The 20,180-nt window shown below is 38.2% G+C and overlaps 1 protein-coding gene across 22 annotated transcripts in view; it reads left to right on the forward strand.

Annotated features, from left to right (window-relative positions):
• SEMA5A (semaphorin 5A) overlaps positions 1-19,645 on the forward strand; it is a 348,961-nt gene extending 329,316 nt beyond the window's left edge. For 16 of the 22 annotated variants that reach the window (XM_065052681.1, XM_065052686.1, XM_065052695.1 and 13 more), the window contains 5 exons: positions 1,962-2,132; positions 7,576-7,731; positions 10,634-10,681; positions 12,889-13,103; positions 14,515-19,645. In XM_065052681.1, coding sequence (XP_064908753.1) covers positions 1,962-2,132; positions 7,576-7,731; positions 10,634-10,681; positions 12,889-13,103; positions 14,515-14,634 — 710 coding nt within the window. In that variant the 3' untranslated portion in view covers positions 14,635-19,645. The remainder of the gene's footprint in view (positions 1-1,961; positions 2,133-7,575; positions 7,732-10,633; positions 10,682-12,888; positions 13,104-14,514) is intronic. The other 6 variants (XM_065052703.1, XM_065052699.1, XM_065052702.1 and 3 more) reach the window with 1 other exon arrangement.
• Positions 19,646-20,180: the final 535 nt, after the last annotated feature.

Consider the following 20,180-nt stretch of genomic DNA (forward strand, 5'->3'; position numbering starts at 1 on the left):
ACTATTGTTAGTAAGGTAGTACCAACTCCATGCTTTCTTGATTTGCAGGATAATATTGAAATCAATACAGAGAATAAAATGTTATATATTCAACAAATTCACTTGCGGATAATTTAATAGCCTTAGGTATGCACTAGTGAATTACCTGTGTGATTAGCGGATGAGAACCTGAGGGTATGTTGTGTCTGAAATTGCATTCAAAAATGCACATATAGATTTTAATATCACAATAACCAAATTCTCTTAGCTCATTTTCTCACTGTTGTAGCCTTTGCATAGAAATCATTCTACTCAACTCAGTGGGTGAATTTGTGATATGCAATGCTACCAAAATAAAATGATTATTTTTTGAATGTTCGACGTTTCCATCTAAGAGAGAATTTAAATACAAATATTGCACAAATATTTTCATTGAAAGTTAATTTTTTTCTGGTTTGGAACCTCCTTTTTTGGTAAGATATAATTATGGAATAGCATTTCAATAAACCAGGAGAAATTGGTTTACTCGTTAAAAGTGCTGTTTGATTAATTGAACAGAAAGCATCAAAACAGAGTCATTGTGAAATGCTGGTGGAATATTTTGGAGACTTCAGTGACAACCAATTGTTTCAACAAACTGCGAAGTAAAGTCTTAAAAGGAATGCCTTAAATGAGCACACTGTAAAAATTGTGTGCAGAAAATGTGTATTCACTTAGAATTTTTGAAGGTAGGCAATAAAGAGTTACTGTCTTGTGTGGTAAAATGCCCACTACTGCTGTGAGTAATGGGAGAAAAAAAGGCAAAACTCCTCCTCAGTTTAGGTCCCTGTTGTATGACAAAACTTTACTGGCATATTGCCTTTATTATACTTATGGTCTCATCTATTAGTGTCAGTTGAATTACACACATTCTTTTTTTTTTAATCACTTGCAGACGTGGTAAATCACTTCCTTACTTAAGTATTGTATAGAGAGAGCAAATGATAACACTTTAAATAGAGGTTTGAAAATAAATTTTTTTTTGTAGGATATGAAAATTTTGAAAGTTTAGTTTTTTGTTACTTCTCCCCTCCTACCCCCCCCCCCCCCCCAAAAAAAAAAAAAAAAAAAAAAGAGAGAGAGAGAAATAGTGAGGTTCTTTACAGAGGCAATGCTGTCCCTGGGAGAAGTACATCTGGCTTTGTCTTGTGGCTGCAATAGGAAGTCTTTGGCAGATGGACTGCAATACAGCCATAAATGCCATAAATACATCCTGGAGCAGTAGCTTTAAGAACAGAGCCTGCAAAGGAACCTGTCCAGTGCAGGCAATGAGGTGAACTTTTGTCAGAAGCCTGTCTAGTGGCCATGTGTCGAAAGCCATCTGACAAAAGGGCCTCCCTTAAAATCCAGCCTAGATTTCAGAGGAACCTTTTGAAAACTCAGACTGGAGAACAGTTTGACATACTTGAACTGGTAAATACTAATGGGGGAAAAATACTCTTCAACAACCTGTGTTTGAAACTTTAAGTGGCAAGTCCTTTTTGTCATTCGTCTGTTGCTTTTTTGAACTACTGCCATCATTCTGCTGCTGACATCTATGCTGGACCTGCATTAAGATTGCAACATTATATTGGTCCATCAAACCTGAAAACTGTGCTAGATCAATTTAAATGGGTTTTAAGGTTAAGGCAATGTCACCTGGGTTGCAAAACAAAATCTGTATTCCTCAGTGTCTCTCAGTATTACTGGACTAAGATTTATTTTATGAATAGAAATTTACTTCGAGCATATAACGCTTCTGCTAAAAAGGCTTTGGTATTTTATTTCCTCACAAGTGAGAAAAGGAAAAAAAGAGTTTTGGCCTTAAAGCTTCAGTGGCACTTAAAAATGTCCAATAATTTCAGCAGGCCATGGATTAGATCCACAGAACATGAGAAAGATGGGTTGAATTATGTCACGTCACACATTAACTTGGAACAATATGATATATTTTGTCCTTTCAGTGGATGGAGGCTGGTCTTGCTGGTCATCTTGGTCAAAGTGCTCAGCAACTTGTGGAGGAGGCCATTACATGAGAACCCGCTCCTGTACAAACCCAGCACCAGCCTATGGAGGAGACATCTGCCTGGGACTGCACACCGAGGAAGCACTCTGCAACACACAGCCCTGTCCAGGTATGGGCAAAGCAGCCCGTGCAGCTCTGTTGTTTGTATGCCACAGAATAAAGCATTCACAGTTAGGTAACATAGTTCTGCTTGATCTTTTGTTCAGGAGCATTATTAAGTGCACAATCAGCTCTTACATGCTACAGTCTTAGTAAATAATAGCCAGATGTAGCCCACGGGACACCACCTCCCTCTTTAAATACTAAAATTTAAGTTGCCAGGTTCCAGGTCTGGATAAACTAAAATTTGAAGTGGATCATGTAAACATGGGAGACTTTTAATAACAATATCACAAAGTGCATTTGCTACATAACTAAACATTCACAGCAAGCAAATTGCTGAGGTTAGCATTCAACAATGTGTTATCACAAGGTCCTTCACATAGACAAAAGTTTGCCCTGTTTTCATATGAAACACAGCAAACCTACTGGTCTTTGTAAAATACCTTCTTCAACTTTGGATGTTAAGCAGAGGCTTCATCTTTTTGAATGCCTATGGAGTACTTAGTAAATGAAATGTCTCAGCAGTCCTGTTAGTTGTATGATATTATGGAACATGACTTTTCCTGTAACTTTAACTCTGCCTTTTGACCATATTAAAGGAAACTAATTATATTTGTGAAATTTAAATGAGAAGCAGAGAGTAAAACCACACACACACACATAAACCCAAAACCAAACCAACAAACAAAAAGTCAACCAAACAACAACAACAACAAAAAAGATAAAATAATTAGTGAAAAGCCAGTGGGAAAATTTTTCATTCATTGCTGATCAAATTATTGCAGGTGACAGTAAAAAGAAAGCAGCAGCTCTGATGCTTCATTGTATTACTTGCTTCATTGAGGACTCCTAGACTTCGTAGCAAAAGTTATCTGCTCACATGATCACACTGTGAAAGTGAAGGCACAAGCCCCATGGGTTTGAATTTATGGATTGTATTACCTGTGCTGAACTACAGTTTAAGTTAATTTTCTTTACTGGGCACTGCATGTCTTGCAGCGTAATAGAAGTACCTACTTCATCCAAATTAAAGCAGAGGCAACATTCTGCACTGTGTTTTAAAAAACCCCAAGCATATAAATCAGTTGGTGATTTGATTTTTCAAGATAAATAGTGTATATTTGTGTGTAGCAGTTACATAGCTGCCTTGGGATCCTTAAGGCATATTTAAAAGGTCAGAACCAGCACGTTCATTGTGCTGGTATTGTAGCTGTTTCTCTTGCTGCACCTTTATTTTCTACCATCATTTTTGTATAAAAGGACAGTTTGCAAACATTTATAAATAATCTCTTAGTCTTTGACCTGCTTGTTACCCAGATTTTGAAGTAGGTGGGAGGTGAAGGAGGAGAAGGTTCATTTCATTTTGGTTCCAGAAAATGAAAACTTTTATAAAGCAATAAAATTTCAGAGGGTGACGTGTATTTCTCACGTTCTGTGATATTATATTAATGTTTCGATCTCACTGTAAATTTGCCATAGGTTTTTGAAACAGCATATCATCAACTAGCTGTGAGAATGACCCCTTGTCTCGTGTTTACAATGTAGATTTCAAAACTTTGGTTTACTGTTCTTGTTTCACATTAGTATGGGACAAAGATAACTATAGTGCTACACATGTTAAGTTTGGGCAGACTCCTGCATCCCTGCAGAGCCATTTTCGTGTGAGGATCATGTGGCCAGTGGTTCCTTCTTGTGCACATCTGAAAGTACCATTGGTGACATTTGCTGCTTGAATGATATATCTAATATAGGAAGGGAATAGTAATGACACTGACACTTGGAATCTAAGAACAACCAAGAAACACCAAAATGCATATACAGAAATGGAAATTATTTATAATGTTTCTTAAGTCGTGAAAAGAGTAAAGATTTCTTGGCATTTGAAATAGTACTTTTTATAGTACTTTTTTTTTTTTTTTCTCCAAACAAAACCAGCAGAAAACTAAAATCTCTGGAATCCTGGTGCTAAGGACTTTTTGAAGATATAGAGGGTTAATGGCAAATCCAACTAAAAGTAGACAAGTATCCACTTAAAAGAAAGTAACAGATTTGTCTCTGCAAAATACATCTGTTCTTCTCATCTTTTATCTTGAAAGTTATATTACTGTGTTTGTGTTTTTTCTGTTAATTTCTCTAAATGCAATCACATTAGTATGAATGGAAGTGCTTCACTATTGATCAGTAGTGGTTTATAGGCTACTTATCAGTAAGTATAATTGGTTGCAATGTTGTCTCTAATGTACTGAATAAAACAGTATTTTATGCCTAAAGTATTTCCTGCTCCTGTAAGAGGGGAAAATATATTCTGTCCTTGAATTGCTAACTCACACATGCAAATTATGGATGAAGCAGTTGAGCATTTAGAAATGATGGTGCAGTTCTGTGTGAAAGAAATTTATATTTTTACAAACTGGTGGCCTGATCTTTTTGAGGTGTGTTCTTCACCAAGGGACCTTTCAGGAAGTACTTGGACTTAACCTGGCTTCAAAGGCCAGCCAAGACTCTGCAGGAAGAAAACATGATACCTGAGTAAGCCTTGCTGTGTTAGAGGTGAAAAGCAGTTCCAGATTAAACACCTGTCCAGTCTACCCTTTCTTTCCCATCCTTACGACTTTTGCAAAGAACTGAGAAACAAGTTGAGAGGAGCCTGCCTGAGGTTCAAGAGAGCCTCAAATACTTTGAAGATAAAGAAATTAAAGGGTTGAGGCAAGATAACTGGGTCTGTAGAAGTGCATGCAAGTTCAGCATCTCTGTGATGACAGATGTAGTGGCTCCACAAAGGGCAGGTCTGCCAATTTGAAAAGATACATGTCAGTCTTGTGTGCCTTTCTTCTCTGTCATTCTCTGAGCTCCCAACAGTGTCACTCCTCAGAACACAGGTTTGCTACCAACATCCACCATTGCAGGGATGTCCATCCTTCTCACACTTGCACTGATGTCCCCTCTCTCCTCTGCTGTGGCTCTATGTGCCAGATGGAGCTGATCAGCATGGCACCAGACCCACTGACTACCTGCGCTATAGTAGCTGGGCATCACCACGGCACTCCAGGATGGGAGGAAGATGCCCTGTGTTGTGTATGTGGGAAGGTCTCAGTGCACATAGTGTCTTTTATAGGACCCCCTGATCAAAATGCTTTGACAGAAGACCCATGCCTAAAGCACAGGCCAGAACAGTAGCCTTGTCTGGTCACTGGTATGTAGCCTAGCATGATCATACATGTACTCCAACGTTCCTGTTTTATCACGGGATGTAGCCCCATCAGCAAGGAACCTGGTGGGCCAAAAGCACGTTGGACAAGGCGAGGCTGCAGAGTGCCTCAGCCAACAAGCTGCATTTAGGATGCTCACAAGCATTTTGGCAGCTGCTGCATATATCCAAATTATACCAGGACTGGGCAGGAATATTGGCTTTGGCTTAAGCATGCTCTCTGCTGCTAAGAATTGTGCCAAGATTTGTAATGAGTAGCATTCCTTTAAACTTGAATGAGCAGGGCTCTACTGTTACTAATTATTCAAGGTAAGGATCCATGTACTTATTTTAATTAGGTCTAGCAGCTGACACTGCAGGTGACAACAGCAGCTCCTGGCTTTGCCACACTATTTAAACAGGATGAAACCTCCTCCATTTGTTTGACTCCTACCTCAGCTCTCCTACCCCCTCCGGAATTAGGATCCAACTACATTATATCATCTGCCTCCATGCTCTTACTACCCACTCCGCAAATGAGGACCTCCCAGGACCTCTCCTAGGAAACAAGAGCTGAAGGACAGAACTGTGTATTCTTGTTCCTTACAATAAAAAGATCCTACTGTTTGACATCATCTGCTTCTGTCAAGGTATTTGTTCTCTCGCTCAAAGGAGGCCCCATCCAGACAGTTGCTAATTGTTCATAAATATCAATATCCAGGTTCTTACCTGAGCTGCTGAGTAAACCTATTTTATGAACAACTCCACAAATGATGGCATTATTCTAAACAACAGGGTGCTAGGACTGATTGCTGCTGTCTCTAACCAGCACTCTCCTATTGTCTTGGAGAGGTTTCAGGACCACTGCTTGAGATCTTCTGTGCTAAAGTTATGTCCACCTTCTCCATCCATTTCTTTTTACCATGCTATTGGTTAGGAATAGAATGTCCAACACTGTCATGGAAAGCATCTATTACTTGACATTTTTCAAAACTGCAATCTCAAATATTCCTACTGGAATCTGTTAAATTTTAGATGATGAAGAGTTTTAACCTTTTACTCTATGGCCAAGGGGAAGGTAATGAATAAATGCAAACCTTGTATGCTGGATTTATGTAATGTATTGAAAGGGGCCCAAAACAGAGCAAGACTTCCCTGACTTTTCATCTGATTCACAAAAAGTGTACAAAGCCTTTCATGAATTTTTCAAATTATTCACAAATTATAATGTTCTTCGATCTAACTTGAAACAAAATTATATTACTATATACTTTTTTTTTTATTTGAAGCAAAATAAAATTTCTGAATTTGCTTCATAGTGACATAAAAGCAATTAAAATTTTGAAGTAGAAACAAACTGAGTTTGGCTTACTAGGACTGTTTAATGCATATGAAAACCATAAAACATATCTCAGTGAGAAAGCCAACGGATTAAATAAAAATGTTTAACTCAGCTCTGTCTTCTACTCTACATGCCAAACTCAGAAGAGTCCTATGAAGGCAAGACTTGTGCTTGAATTATAAGAAAGCTGAGCTCAGCAAACTCACTGCACCTCATGGGAATGAGATCAATTCACTTCATTTAAGGGAAGTATTCTGAGATCACACAGGTATGAAATAAAAATCTCTTAATCAAAACTACGTAGGCAGAGGAAGAAATATAGAGAAACAATAGAAGCTGTTAATGAACTGAATGGAGAAGAGAAGGAGAAAATACTCGATGAAAAGAGAAGAAAATACTCCTCTATCTACAGCAAAGAAATGGACATGAAATAACAAAAGCTAAAAAAAAAAAATAATCTGCAAGACATTACTACTTTTGTGGTTACATAAACATGCTGTTTCAGACCTGGAATACATATTCTTATAGCTCTCATTGCTACTTCTCTGATACAAAAAAAAAAGACTGTATTATTGTCCCCTCTTATGACCTAGACTGGAATTAACTCCACAGCAATCACTCTTTCAGTCACCACTGCAGAATCCCTCCCACTTCTCACTTCCACACACAAAGGCCATGGCAGAAGCCAAATCCATAATACATCTGTGACAAATTTACCATCTGACTCTAAATTTCAGAGACTTTTGCCAAAGCCAAACTGCCTTTGTTTTACTGTAAGGAAAGACCTCTCCCCTGCTAGATGGTGGTAGCTGGGGATGAGGCCTTCTGTCATAATTGAGAAATATAGGTTATTTCTCCCTCGGTGTACTTGAAGCATTTGTTTACAGTGTCTGCATGTGTGTCCCTCTCTGCTTGTTGCAGACAGCTGGTCCGAGTGGTCTGAGTGGTCCGAGTGCGACTCATCTGGCTTCCAGTTCCGTGCCCGTCAGTGCATCATTTTGTTTCCTGTAGGCAGCCAGTGCACGGGCAACACCACGGAGAGCCGAGCCTGTGCTTTGGACTCCAACTTTATCCCAGGTGAGATCAGCCTGCTCCTTGGAGGATTAGTGAAATCCCTCAACGTTTCAGGAGTGAGGGGTAATACTGTCCCAGACTGCTGCACAGAGCTGAGAGCTGGAACACAACTTGCGTTTTGTCAGCCAAAGTGTGCTGGTCTACTATGTAGAGTCAATGCTGCTAGATCTGGTGTCTTCATGAAAATCTGCCTCATGGCACCAAGTGCTATGGGGCTGTCCTGACTGTCACTGTTAGGGACTTTGGTTAATCACTGTCACAGCATTCTTCAGGTTCCTCCCATCCTACTTGGGAGCACAGCTAGGAGAAATAGCTAGCTTTTTACTTTAAGTGTTTTTGGGACTTTGAGGTTATTAGAGAAACATTCCTCTAGGTCTTGTGGTTTGCAAATACAAAAGTGAGTGTTGTGTGGTAGTTAATCTGGAAATCATTTATCAGATTCCCTTAAATTAATAAGTGCTTAGAAAGATAAATACTATTAACTGTATCTCATGTGCTTATCTCCCACATGACTGCTAAGTACCTGATGGATAATCACGTCATATATCATTTATAGCATTTGTTGAAACTCATGACTGTACTTTATTTTTTTTTAAATCACAGCAGCCATCTAAATCCACACAACAGCATGGGTGGCCACACTGCATTGCTGTTAACAAGTCATCTTTTTGTCTGTGTACATTGAAAAGAAGGCTAGCAGTCTATTCACAGACAGAGAAATTTACATTTTAACGTATCATTTGAGATGTAATCGTGTTTACTCAGTGCAGCAACCTTCTTTTTTATTGTGACTATGTTAGTGCAATGTAACAAAGAAATCAATGAATTTAAAAACTGTTTTCATGGATGGTACATAATGCTTTAACTCCCAAATACTATTTTTTCCTCCAAAACCACTGTGAAAAATATCTGTGTGAAAGCAAAAGCTCCCACATTGTATTTTCCCCTTTTTCCTCAGGCTTTTGAAGCAGCTCTGCTAATATTCACATTCTGTGAATCGCCCTGTTTAATCCAATATATCTTTATAAGTTATTTTGGAAAGGAGACATTTTCAGACTCTGAAATGAGACACCTTTCTCTCACCCTCCTGGTTTGTTTGCCACTCATCAGATCACCCATATCCCAGCAGATGACATGCCCAATACGCTCACCTTAGGCAAACTAGATTACTTTCTTGGGATGCTCAGCTTGCTTTTGCTCCTCCAGGTCCTCTGACTCAGAGTTCACTCCTTCTCTCCCTCCCTCCCTCTCCCTCTCCTTCTCTTTCTATTTCACCTCCCTCCTCTCCTCATCTAGTGTGTTGGTGTGTCCACCCTCATGTTGTCTGCTCCCCCTCCTGTCTATCTTTGCTCTGTTCCTCTGCAGAACTTAGTATATAGAGTGATTCTGACAGAGTGCAAAAATGACTCCTCATCGTTGCTGCTGCTGTGCTTCCAGAGTTAGTCCTTACCAACTTCACCTTGCAGAGCTTTATGATTTTCTGGTACATTTTTTTTTTTCTTCTTTTTGTTTGGATTGTGAATTAACAGTCTCAGCCAGACAAAGTCTGTTCTCAGCCTTTACCTCTCTGTGGGAGTGATGTTCCATCAGGTCTGATCATTTCTCATTTTGAAAATAGTATTGATTTAGCATGTGAAGAAAGGTAAAAAATTGTCATCCCTTTAGCAGTAGCAGCATGTGGATCATCTTTTGGTGGTGAAGAGACTGTTATTCCTCACACAGAATCTACTGCATACCTATGGCCATCATTGCTGTCTTTCTCTGGTCTGTTATCAGTTCTACTAGAGATGTCCTCAGGTGGAAAACTAGAGCTGCACACAGTGTTCAGGGAGTAGACAATACATGGATTTGTAAAGTGCCATAATGCTGATATCCTGCCTTATTAACTATTGCTTTCTCGGTAGTACCTCACATTGGTTTGCCTCTTTTATTAACTTGCGAGCATTAAGCTGGTGTTTTCATGGGACAATTTGTCATAAAACCCCAGTGACACTCATGAGTAGTAACGGTCACCTCACAGCCCACTATTTTATATGTGACACTAGGGATTGCTTTCCACTGTATGTATTACTTTATACTGATCCACATTCTGTTTCATTTGTTATTTTATTGCCTAGTTTTGTAGGGTCTTCTGCAGGTCTCCACATTATGCCCTTTTCCATGCTACCTTTATCTTCATATCATCAGCAAACTTCAAACTCACATTTGCCTCCCGCTTTTGTAGCTCTGCTGAGAAGCCTAGGCCCCTGCAAAAGGGAAAACCTTTCTCCGTTGGAGGAACTGAGCTCATAGTATTACCCTGTTTTCTCTTTTTCCCCTCATCTCATGTGTTGCTTGGAAAGCCTTTAACATGTAACTTAAAAGCTCCTTCAAAATCCAGGTAGACTGTGTCAGTTACTCCACCCATATCCACATGATCACTGACCCTTTCAGAGAAGTTAAAGAGATTTGTAAGACAGGACGTTGCTTCACAGAAGCCATGGTCCTGAAGTAAAGTGTAGAAAAACTTGACCACTAACAGTTTTTTTTAATATTTATTCAAAATTTTTCCAAGGTCAAAGTGGTAAGGATACTGGCTGGAATTATATTTTATTGGTTTACGATTGAAACCCATGAAATTGGCAGTCATCTTTTCTGAAGACTGGTAAATTCCCTCGTTTCACAATAGCGCTAGACATGACTTCTAGAAGTAATGAGCCCATTTGAACACAAGATTATTAAAGTCTCATTAATTTTACTATTCAGAAAAGCAGCACTTTCTCAACATGTTTAAACTCCACAAAGAATGTTTTCCTGTGCACATAATATAGTAGAATACATTTTTAAATTCTCACTGCATTAATCAAACTAGTGGTTCGTAATATTTTTTTTCTCCTTGGCATAAGTGGTTTGTTTATTTTTCTAGAAATATCAGTGGCAAGATCCAGCAGCATAGAAGAAAAACGATGTGGCGGTAAGCTTTTCAGTTCTAGATGTGTATTAAATGCTGAAATATTGATTCCCCATTTTTTCCTCTTGTTTCACCTTTTGCACTCTCTTATTTTTATTCTACCTTCCAAATGCTGCACTCTTGTTATTTACACTTGTGCAGAAAAAAGAGATGTAGTTACTACAGGATTTCTCATTAAATATCCATCTGCCATTACTGACCTTTGAGACAAGAACATGTATTACTGGATGTTTGTATTTTCTTCTTTTTCAGTATGGCAGTCACCTTTGTCTCAAAAAGAAATTCCCATTATATGCTAGTTATCAGTAGGCCAAAATTTTTAAAGTTGCTCCACCTTTTTCAGGATAATTTCACAAACCCTTTTTGGGACTTCAAATGAATAGCAGAAAGCCACCCTGCTAACCCATTTAATAGTTCAGACTGTATCTGGGACTCAGTTTCTGCTTCACCGCCAAAGAAGAAACTAAAAAGTGAAACAAAGAAGTTCCATTCCAGAGAGTTCTGATGCTAGCAAAATAAATCTTGAAAGTGAAAACTGTTAAAAACACCAAACAATAAGAAGAAGAAAAAAGGAAAAATGACCATTTTTGTGCTATGTTATCATGCTTAGTCTGTGTCGTCATGGTAATAGCTCTGACTGGTTCTAGTGTTCTTCCATGCACAGATAAACTGCATTTTTGACCTAATAAGGAAACACAAGAGTTATACAGGGGTACTAGTGTGCGTGGTAACTTGCTATGGTAGCCAGGGTAATGCAATTTGATTTTTTTCTAACTATCAGTGGTACATTGAAAACATTTGGCTAAGTTCTGCAACACTGAGAAACTTTCACAGAAGTGCAGAAGGATATTTCAGTGATAATTTATCTATTAGGATGTAGTCAACCTAGTCACCTACATATCAGTTTGTGTTTCTAAATACCCAGTAGTCATGTACAGAACCTGCCTTAGGCATTTGCTAAAATGAGACTCATGTGCTGGCCCATTTTTTCTGTGTTACAGTGAAAAAGGACTAACATATGTTGTTCAGACTGGTGCCAGTTTTTCAGTTTAAAATATTTGATTTGTGCATATAGGCAACCACAAACAAATTTTTGGTAGTGTTAAGATGAAATTTCCAACAAGAGCTTCTCACTGATACCTCTTCATTAATCTAAAATCACAGCTCCAGTTTGAAATAACAACAAAAAGCTGTGTAATTTGTTTATTTTCAGCTAGTCCTACTGGTGCCACGTTTGAGCTGATATCTCTGTTCAGTAATGTCAGGGGATGATTGTGCTTTAGATTCCTTTTCTACAGTTTCATGCAACAATGAGTTTCCTCTCAGTTTTAATCCTTGCGTAGGTGGAGAGGGTTTCCCATCGTTGATCCCATAGTATCTTTGAAGGGCAGAGCAGACAGGAGAGTGCTGAGTTCTGAGTTGTTGACTGCACTCTGACTGCTATGGTTAAAAGCACAGCAAGTTTCAAGGAGTCTCTCTCCTTCCCATTTTCCCCTAAAACGCTACCATTTCTCCCACCCCCCTCATCTTACATATAGGAAGAATTCTGAAGGCTGTATAAGGGGTCAAACTGGCCATATATAAAATATACAGAAACAGTGAGACCCAGCAAAAATCAAAGTATGGGATGGAAAAAACATATGCCACTGCTTCTGGACATGCACCAAATAAAGGGAAGAAGGAAAACTTTTCAGGGAAAGCAGGATTGTGATTAGAAGGTATCAGTATTTTGTTAGTTCTGCCACAAGTCATTTTGTGTAAGAGAAAGAACTAGAAGAAGAGCAGAGGAGGTGATACTGTATTTCACTGAAAAAAAAGCTAGATGTGTACATTATATACACAATTTACATGTAACAAGGCTTTAGTATACAGTCTGAAGAAAGATACTTTGCTGAACTCTCAAAATATACAAAATTCAAGTAATTCATCTGTTATTTGTGTTTTGAACTTGTTTAAGAATCTTTCAAATATCTCAGTCTTATTACTTACAGGGATCTATGGGTATCTAAGATTCTTACAATGATCCCTTCAGGGAAGTACAATGTGTTTGCTACTGTAGGGATAAACCATTGCAGTTGAGATTATTCTGGGAAACACTTGAAATTTCCCTTATCCTTATTTGAATCAAGCACTCATCTACATTTCTTCCCAAGCTTAAGCTTCAATTGCCCCTTCCTTAAAAATAAGATTGTCATCTTCTCTCCACTCAGCAGAATTCAACATGTTTCACATGATCGCAGTGGGATTAAGTAGCTCAATACTTGGTTGCCTTCTTACCCTGCTTGTTTACACTTATTGCCAACGATATCAACAACAGTCCCACGATGCAACTGTCATCCATCCGGTGTCACCAGCTCCTCTCAATACCAGCATTACCAACCATATCAACAAACTGGACAAATATGATTCCGTAGAAGCCATCAAGGTGAGAAGCGGGTTGGGATCTCTGAAATGCACAACACATGCGGTCCTAGACAACAGTTCTGTTGTATTAAAAGAATGCTACTTGTTAGTTTTCTGCAATGGCATTTGGACTCAAATTATGCTGATTTATAATAACAAAACTAGATTTCACTTGAAGCATTTTAATTACAGATCCTTTCCTTTGTCATTCTCTATTGCACAGGAAGTGAGATTTTGTGTGTATGTATAGTTTGTACAGCAGCAGTCTTTCCTGGAAAAATGCAGACCACTCAAATTTTCTGTTTGGTTGGTTTGTTTTGTTTTTCCATAATGGTGTTCCCTAATGGCTTGTTCAAGAAATAAACAGGACCATTAACAATCATCATGACATATATTGAAGATAATATTTTGACTCCAACAATATGGTGACAAGGGCACCGTTCATCTTCCTGCGCTATGTCTTTATAGAGGAGATGTATCTGGTGAATATATTCTGGATCAGACTCCCAGATACTGCTCCCACCCAAAATTTTCTGTAAATGAGCAGTACAGATTTACATTAGTTGAGAGTCAGGCATGATATCTACATTGTATGATCATTGTTCCCAAACAGCTGTTTTCTTTTTATGATCTTTTAGAATAGCTCTGCTTTTCAGATGCACTGAATTAAGGAAGGATGAGCATTCTGAAAATACCTATCTCTATCTATTCCTTAAACAGTTTATTCCTGCAGCTTGCAAAGCTTTTTATAAATGATGCTTTTTCTGAAATCCTACCTGGATAATCTAGTTTTAATTTCTGCATTTTTATTGCTGATTAAAAAGATTTTAAAGAATTTCATTAAAAATGGCAAGAAAAGTCTAGACTTTGTAAACAGTGTTGGAATATATACCTAATTTAAAGCTTTTGCAAATTCCACTAATCATCTCTCTGGATAGCTACAAAACCAAGAAATAAATTCAAAAATTCATACTCTGAGTATCCATATAACTTTTAAAAAAACAGGATTTACATTCTTAAGACTTTCAGATATTTCTCCTACATATTGCATTTGAAAATCAAAGAATTAATGCAGTAAAGAGAAAATAATTCTTATTCAGTAAAAAAAAAAAAGTAATGAGTGAATAATTCTAATTAGAATTGACTATGTATGATTAAAAAGTATTTTTAGCTATAAAATTAGTTTTATAATATTGGGGGAAAAGTGCCTGTCTTTATTGAGCAGAATTGCTTTTTTGTAGGGATGTTATTATGTAAGCAGATACATGCAAATGCAGGTTCTTGTAAATATGCAGGTATTTCTCAATGTATTTTTGACTGACTTACTATACACAGATATTTGCCACAAAAATTGCCTTGTTGAAAGAGCACTTAGTGGCTGCCTTTCTTCTGTCCTTCCCATTTTCTTATCTCTTTTTTTTTTTTTCCCCCAGGCATTTAACAAAAATAACCTGATTCTGGAGGAGAGAAACAAATACTTCAATCCACATCTTACTGCAAAGACTTATTCTAATACCTATTTTACAGATTTCAATAATTATGATGAGTACTAATGGGCTTGTGTATTTTCTGGCCTCCCGTAACTCCCCAGTCCCCAAGGCCTGTGCTACTTGACTGCTCATGTGATTGAGGCTTCAGAGGTGAAGTTCAGAGACATTTCAAGCACGATCCAAGCCATCAATGTCCCATTGCTGCCAAAAGCCCCAAACACCTGTTTGTGACATGATGTTTTCTTTGCAGAGTGCGAGGTTGGCCTCAGTGTTGGGTGCAGCTGTAGCCCCTCAGTGTTGCTGGACCACTCATGAAGATTGTATCACTTCACTGTTTCATGAACTTCCATTCAGATTTCTCTAGCAAGTGACTAAGTAATTCCTGAGCTTTAAAAAAATAACAACAATGATACCCCTTAAATCTACATCAGGAGTACAAATCTAATTTTCTTTTAAGGAATTGTCTTTTATTTCCATGAGGTTTGAAAAGGGAGCTCTGCTGTTTGCCACAGAGCCCTCTGTGCGCTCTCCTGAAACTCACACCACCAAAAAGATCTCGCAGGGTGCTGGGAACGACAACAAGCAACATGGTGGTTTAGTGATGCCGTGCAGCAGCTCTGGGTCCTGCAGGGCTTATCTTCCTGGGCTGTAAATCACTCCAGCTGCAGTTCAGCTGCTCAGAGCACAGAGACAAAGGCCATGCAAGGGATACAATCTTGTAATTAACCTAGAAAGCTGCAGGGTCAGTGGCTTATAGTTGAGAGCCAAGCCCACTCACACAAAGGCTTTCCGTTCAGTTTTTGGAAGAGTGTGGAAGGGCACGTCCCTCAGGGAGGAGAACAGATAGAAGAGACAGACTGGAAGATTTTTCTCTGTGTCATTAGTAAACCAGCCTCGCTGCAGCGTGTGGGTTTGCACAAGTTGTGGCACCCAGAGGCTTCCTCTCCCCGGTGCATGTGTACGGCAACCCGCTCGTCTCTTTGCTGCAGCAATTGCTGTCAGGCTGGTCACAAAAAGATACGACTGCACCGCATTTTGTGTGCTGTCTCAGGCTCTCAGGAGTACCTAGGTGTAATCATAGATCTGCTTTTCTCTTTCCGGCTTGTACTTCATATGCACGTGTCTGACAAAAAAAAAGCTGGCTCAGAAAATGCAGATGTATTTGCAAAGTGTTGTCTCATCTTGCTGCTGTGTCTGATCCACGCTAGTCAGCCCCTAGGGGAACATTCTTATGGTGTTTTAAGTGATTATTTTGTTGGACTTCATTGATGTAAATATTTAAAGTACTGTTTAAGTTATCAGTTTTAATTCCTTTTGTAGTGGCAGGTGAGGACACAAAAATTTTTTATACCATTTTTCTTTGTTCTGTCTTCACCCACATTCATGACACTGTTATTTTTGTATCTGAAATTCCAGATGTATAACTAAAAAGAAAATGGCAGGATTTGGGCCAGATTTTCCAGAGTACTTAGTAGTAAGACATCATTCGCTATTCTCAGAAGCTTGTGAAAAGAAATGAAAAATTAATATGAAGATTAAAGAACTGGACTTTTGTATTTTTGAGAATATTAGATGTGAAGATCATCATACCAGAATACCAGGCACGTATGAAAGGAAAAGCAGAGTGGAAATGTTTCAATTCTGCAGTTAGAGCCCTTGATCATTAGATTACACTATGATAGGCAAATAGAGGAAAATGTACAGATTATGAGTCACAAATTTTTTTTTGCAAAAATGCAAAAAGTGCCAAGAAACATTGATCATGTGAGACTGCATTTGAGCACTGCTTTGGTGGTCCAGCCACTTACATAGCAAGAGTAAACACTGTATGTAATGGCAGCAATGAGCAACATTTTTGAATGGGGACAGATCTGAATGTAGCACTATGCTTCCTGTCTCTGTTCTGCAGTGAAATGAAAAAATACAAAGCAACTGGTCTTTGAAAACCTGTGCAGTAAAATGAACACACATTTACCATCTATAAAAATAATTAAGATCAGCTGCCTATTTTTTCTAGCTGAATAGTTCTCCCTGTTACTAAGCCAAAAGAAGGCATCCCACCCTCACACCAGTTCACCTCCAGAAGGTATAATAATACTGATTCTTTGTAATTTGTGATATTTTTACTGTACATTAGATTTGGTTTTCCGGGAAGAAACTAGCTAATTACCCTTGGGTAAGAGAAGTTTTCTCTGCAAGAAAATTCAGTAACAAAGATAAAGTAGGGAAGAGCTCTCCAAATCATAACCAGTTCAGTATCTGAATCACTCTGTTCATGCCAAAAGATAAAATTTTACATGTAAAGAGATAAAGAAAATAAAATCTATATTGCTGCCACTGCCAAGAAAAAGCAGCATACATACATATGCACAACAATGTTCCTCTCTGACCCTAAGAGCACATTAGTCTTACTTACAGATTTTATATTTAGACTGTTAGTTATGAGACAATATCTTAAAAATATTTGAACTATGTATTTTAATTTTAAGCTTTTTAATTAAAATTATCTGAAATTAGCCTTTTTTTTTTTTTAACTCTTCAGTAGTCTGAGGCACACCTATCTTTACAGTGATCTCTTTTCCATTCTTTTCATGGGTAGATACATATGTTAGATATGCGTTATATATGCCATAATGATACCCTAGGTTAAGTCTGCATGATCATAGGTAGAAGTACGTTTAGCACATGCTCAGTATGCTCCTGCTTCTGTCTCCCAAAGGAGTATTTCAGGTGTTCCAGATCTTCGAGCAGCTTCCATGTGATGCCGTTTAAACACCATGCCAACTTGTCAGAAAAGTATTTCTATTTAACATCTTTTTTCTTTTTCTTTTTTTTTGGTCATTCAGCTTCCTGATTTACATTGTTCTAAATCGCAGGCAGAGGTATATTCAAACTTCTGTCTAAAACAGTAGGGAAAACATGGAAATTTCACAGCACTTCAATGAGAAAAAATTGATGGCAAAATCTCCTTGTCAAGCTATCTTCTGAGACAACAGGTTTTACAGCCGTTGGATATTTGTGTCTTAGGTGATTTTAGAGGAGGACAGATGGAATGACTTTATCAGTATTTTCACCTTCTGAGTTCTACACAGCTGTCCAGGTAGATTAGTACAGCCTTTCTTAATACAAGGTGCAAAGCAAAGTGCAGTCTTTAGTAATTTTCAGTGTACTTTATTTCACATTTTTTTTCTAAAATAGGCCACACAACTTTTGGTGAAAAGCAGATTTCTCCATGAAACTTCTTATTTGTATTTTGCCAAAATTGTAACAAATGTGGACATTCACCTGCAAATCTTGTTTGAGCTGATGGAGTTCCCAAATTTGTGCAAGGGTAAAATATAGTTCTTACAGCATTGTTCTATTCTTGGAAAGGGAAGATCAACTCCCTTGCCCATTAAATGCCCTTTATATTTTTTCTCAGATAAAGTGATCTTTTCTGGATAAATAATTGTATTAATATTACCTCTGATGCCAACAGTTAATATTACTAAACCACTTTTTGCACTGATTGTGTAAATTTAAACATGTTTCTCTATTTTGAATGCAACATTTGAGCAGATAGATCAAAATTCTCTGTTTCTGTGTAGATCTGCTACACAGAATGAGGAGGAAGCAGGATTGCAAGTCAGATTCTGCACAGCATACTTTCATTGGGTAACTCAAAGTAGAATTTTGCTTGAGTACACATTTTGGGCTTATTTTTGTGTCTGATACGTAGCATATGTTCTTCACTTGCTTAGAAAATGGACTCCTGTGCTTGCAGTTTTACCTTGTACGTTGATTTGAGTCTGATGACCTTTATGGTAATTTGAAGTTACTTTATGTAGACGCTTTTCCAGCCGTTTGCAGTCACCTGCTGTTGGAGCAGCGTGGTTTGGCTAAAACTAATCAAGAGATTTTTGACTAGGATTAGGATTTTCATAAGAGAGTAAGAGAAAGAATGGGGCTTAAATGGCTTTGATTTCCAGGCTATTAAGCAGCACTGATTAAAGTCTCAGATGGGTGTAGGACACTGTGCATTTAGTTAGCTCTACCACAACTCCACAGTAATCTCTGGGAAAATACCGCATTGATGTACAAGTCAAGAGCTACCCAGGCACTTATATTAAGTGAAGAAAGTTCTCAGAGCATCAGATTGTGTGGCTGTTCAAACTAGAAAAGAAAGTAAGAGATCACAGTTGAAACAAAAATGTTAATGGGAATAAATGCTTCAGTATTTTTTTCCTCATAATTATACAAGGTATTTCAAAAAAATGGACCCAACATATTGCAGTTACGTGGAAATTTACAGTTTTCTGAGTTATCAAGTTTTGGTAACTTTTTATAAATACCCTGTGTTCTCCCCACCTGCTGCACAGACTGTAAGAGTTTCGTTCATGGGCGGTTCATGATTGCAGAGATATAGTGATTTCAAATTGGGTCTATATTTTTGAAACACCATGTAGAATAAATATATTCACTTCTTTAAATGTGGGACCAGTTTTATTAAAATCAGTGCAACATAAGCACATTCCTAAGTCAATTGTATGCATAGTGGCTTTGCTGTACGAGATCAATTCTGTAAACTGTTTGGTCCAAGCTTGTCTTGCTCTACTTGAGACATCTGACCAATTTCTGATTGTAGCTGCCACCAGCAACCTCTGTATCTTGTCTGGGAGAACATCCTTAGACAGACAGAGTTACATCCTGGTGAGAGCTTGTGTCTCTTCACCAACACTATAGTGAGCCTAGAGAGTTACACTTCTAACTTTCCCTGTCATTTGGATGCCTAAATTTAGACCGGTGAAAGCTAGGCTCTTGAGTATGATTTTACTCGTCACATAAGTAACCAAAGTGAGTTCAGTGTTCTGGATGTAACACTTATTTTAATGTGTTTGCAGGATTGAGTCCAAAATATATTGCTTCCGCACAAATCCATGCACAGTACAAAATTACTTCAGTAGTAAGAAAACAATTCATTTAAAATTGTTCACAAGCAAATCTGCATCTTGATATCAGGGAATAGATATGTGTTCATTGTGTGGGGTATTTGAATTCATTCCTTTCTTTGCTAAATAAATGAATGATAAAACAAGATACTGCTTGACTTCATTTAAATGCCATTCTTTCAAATAAAGAAGGGTTCTGGGATCTGTGAATGCTTTCCCTTTCTGTCTTTCTTCACTTCCTCACAGAAATGAATCTGTGTGCAGCTGAAATGGCCTTTAGTGAGACTGTTCTGTGTAACTGAATGACTGCTTTGCGTTGTGTTGCCATGCGACAACATTTTCTAACTGGGATTGTACAAAAAGGGAAATGTGCTAACCTGGGAGCTTTGGCGAAGATTTCAACCCCAGCAGTAGCAAGGGTAGTCAGAAGTGGAATCAGAAATGCAGAAGAATGTGACTGAACGCTTGGCAAACTCATCAGTAAATTTTCACGGAAACTTAAGAGGCTTTTTGGGAACTGCCAAGGGTGAGGCTGTTGGGACTGTAACCTCCCAAGTAGTCAAGCCAACTATAATAGTTGCTCACACAAAGAGCAGACTCGTTGCAACAGGTATCTGTGCAAAACTGTGGCTGTTACTCAGAGTCAGGGAAGAAATGAACTGGTGACTCTCTCAGCACCAG

The sequence above is a fragment of the Columba livia genome, chromosome 2, assembly GCF_036013475.1.
Source record: "Columba livia isolate bColLiv1 breed racing homer chromosome 2, bColLiv1.pat.W.v2, whole genome shotgun sequence".
Taxonomy (NCBI): Eukaryota; Metazoa; Chordata; class Aves; order Columbiformes; family Columbidae; genus Columba; species Columba livia.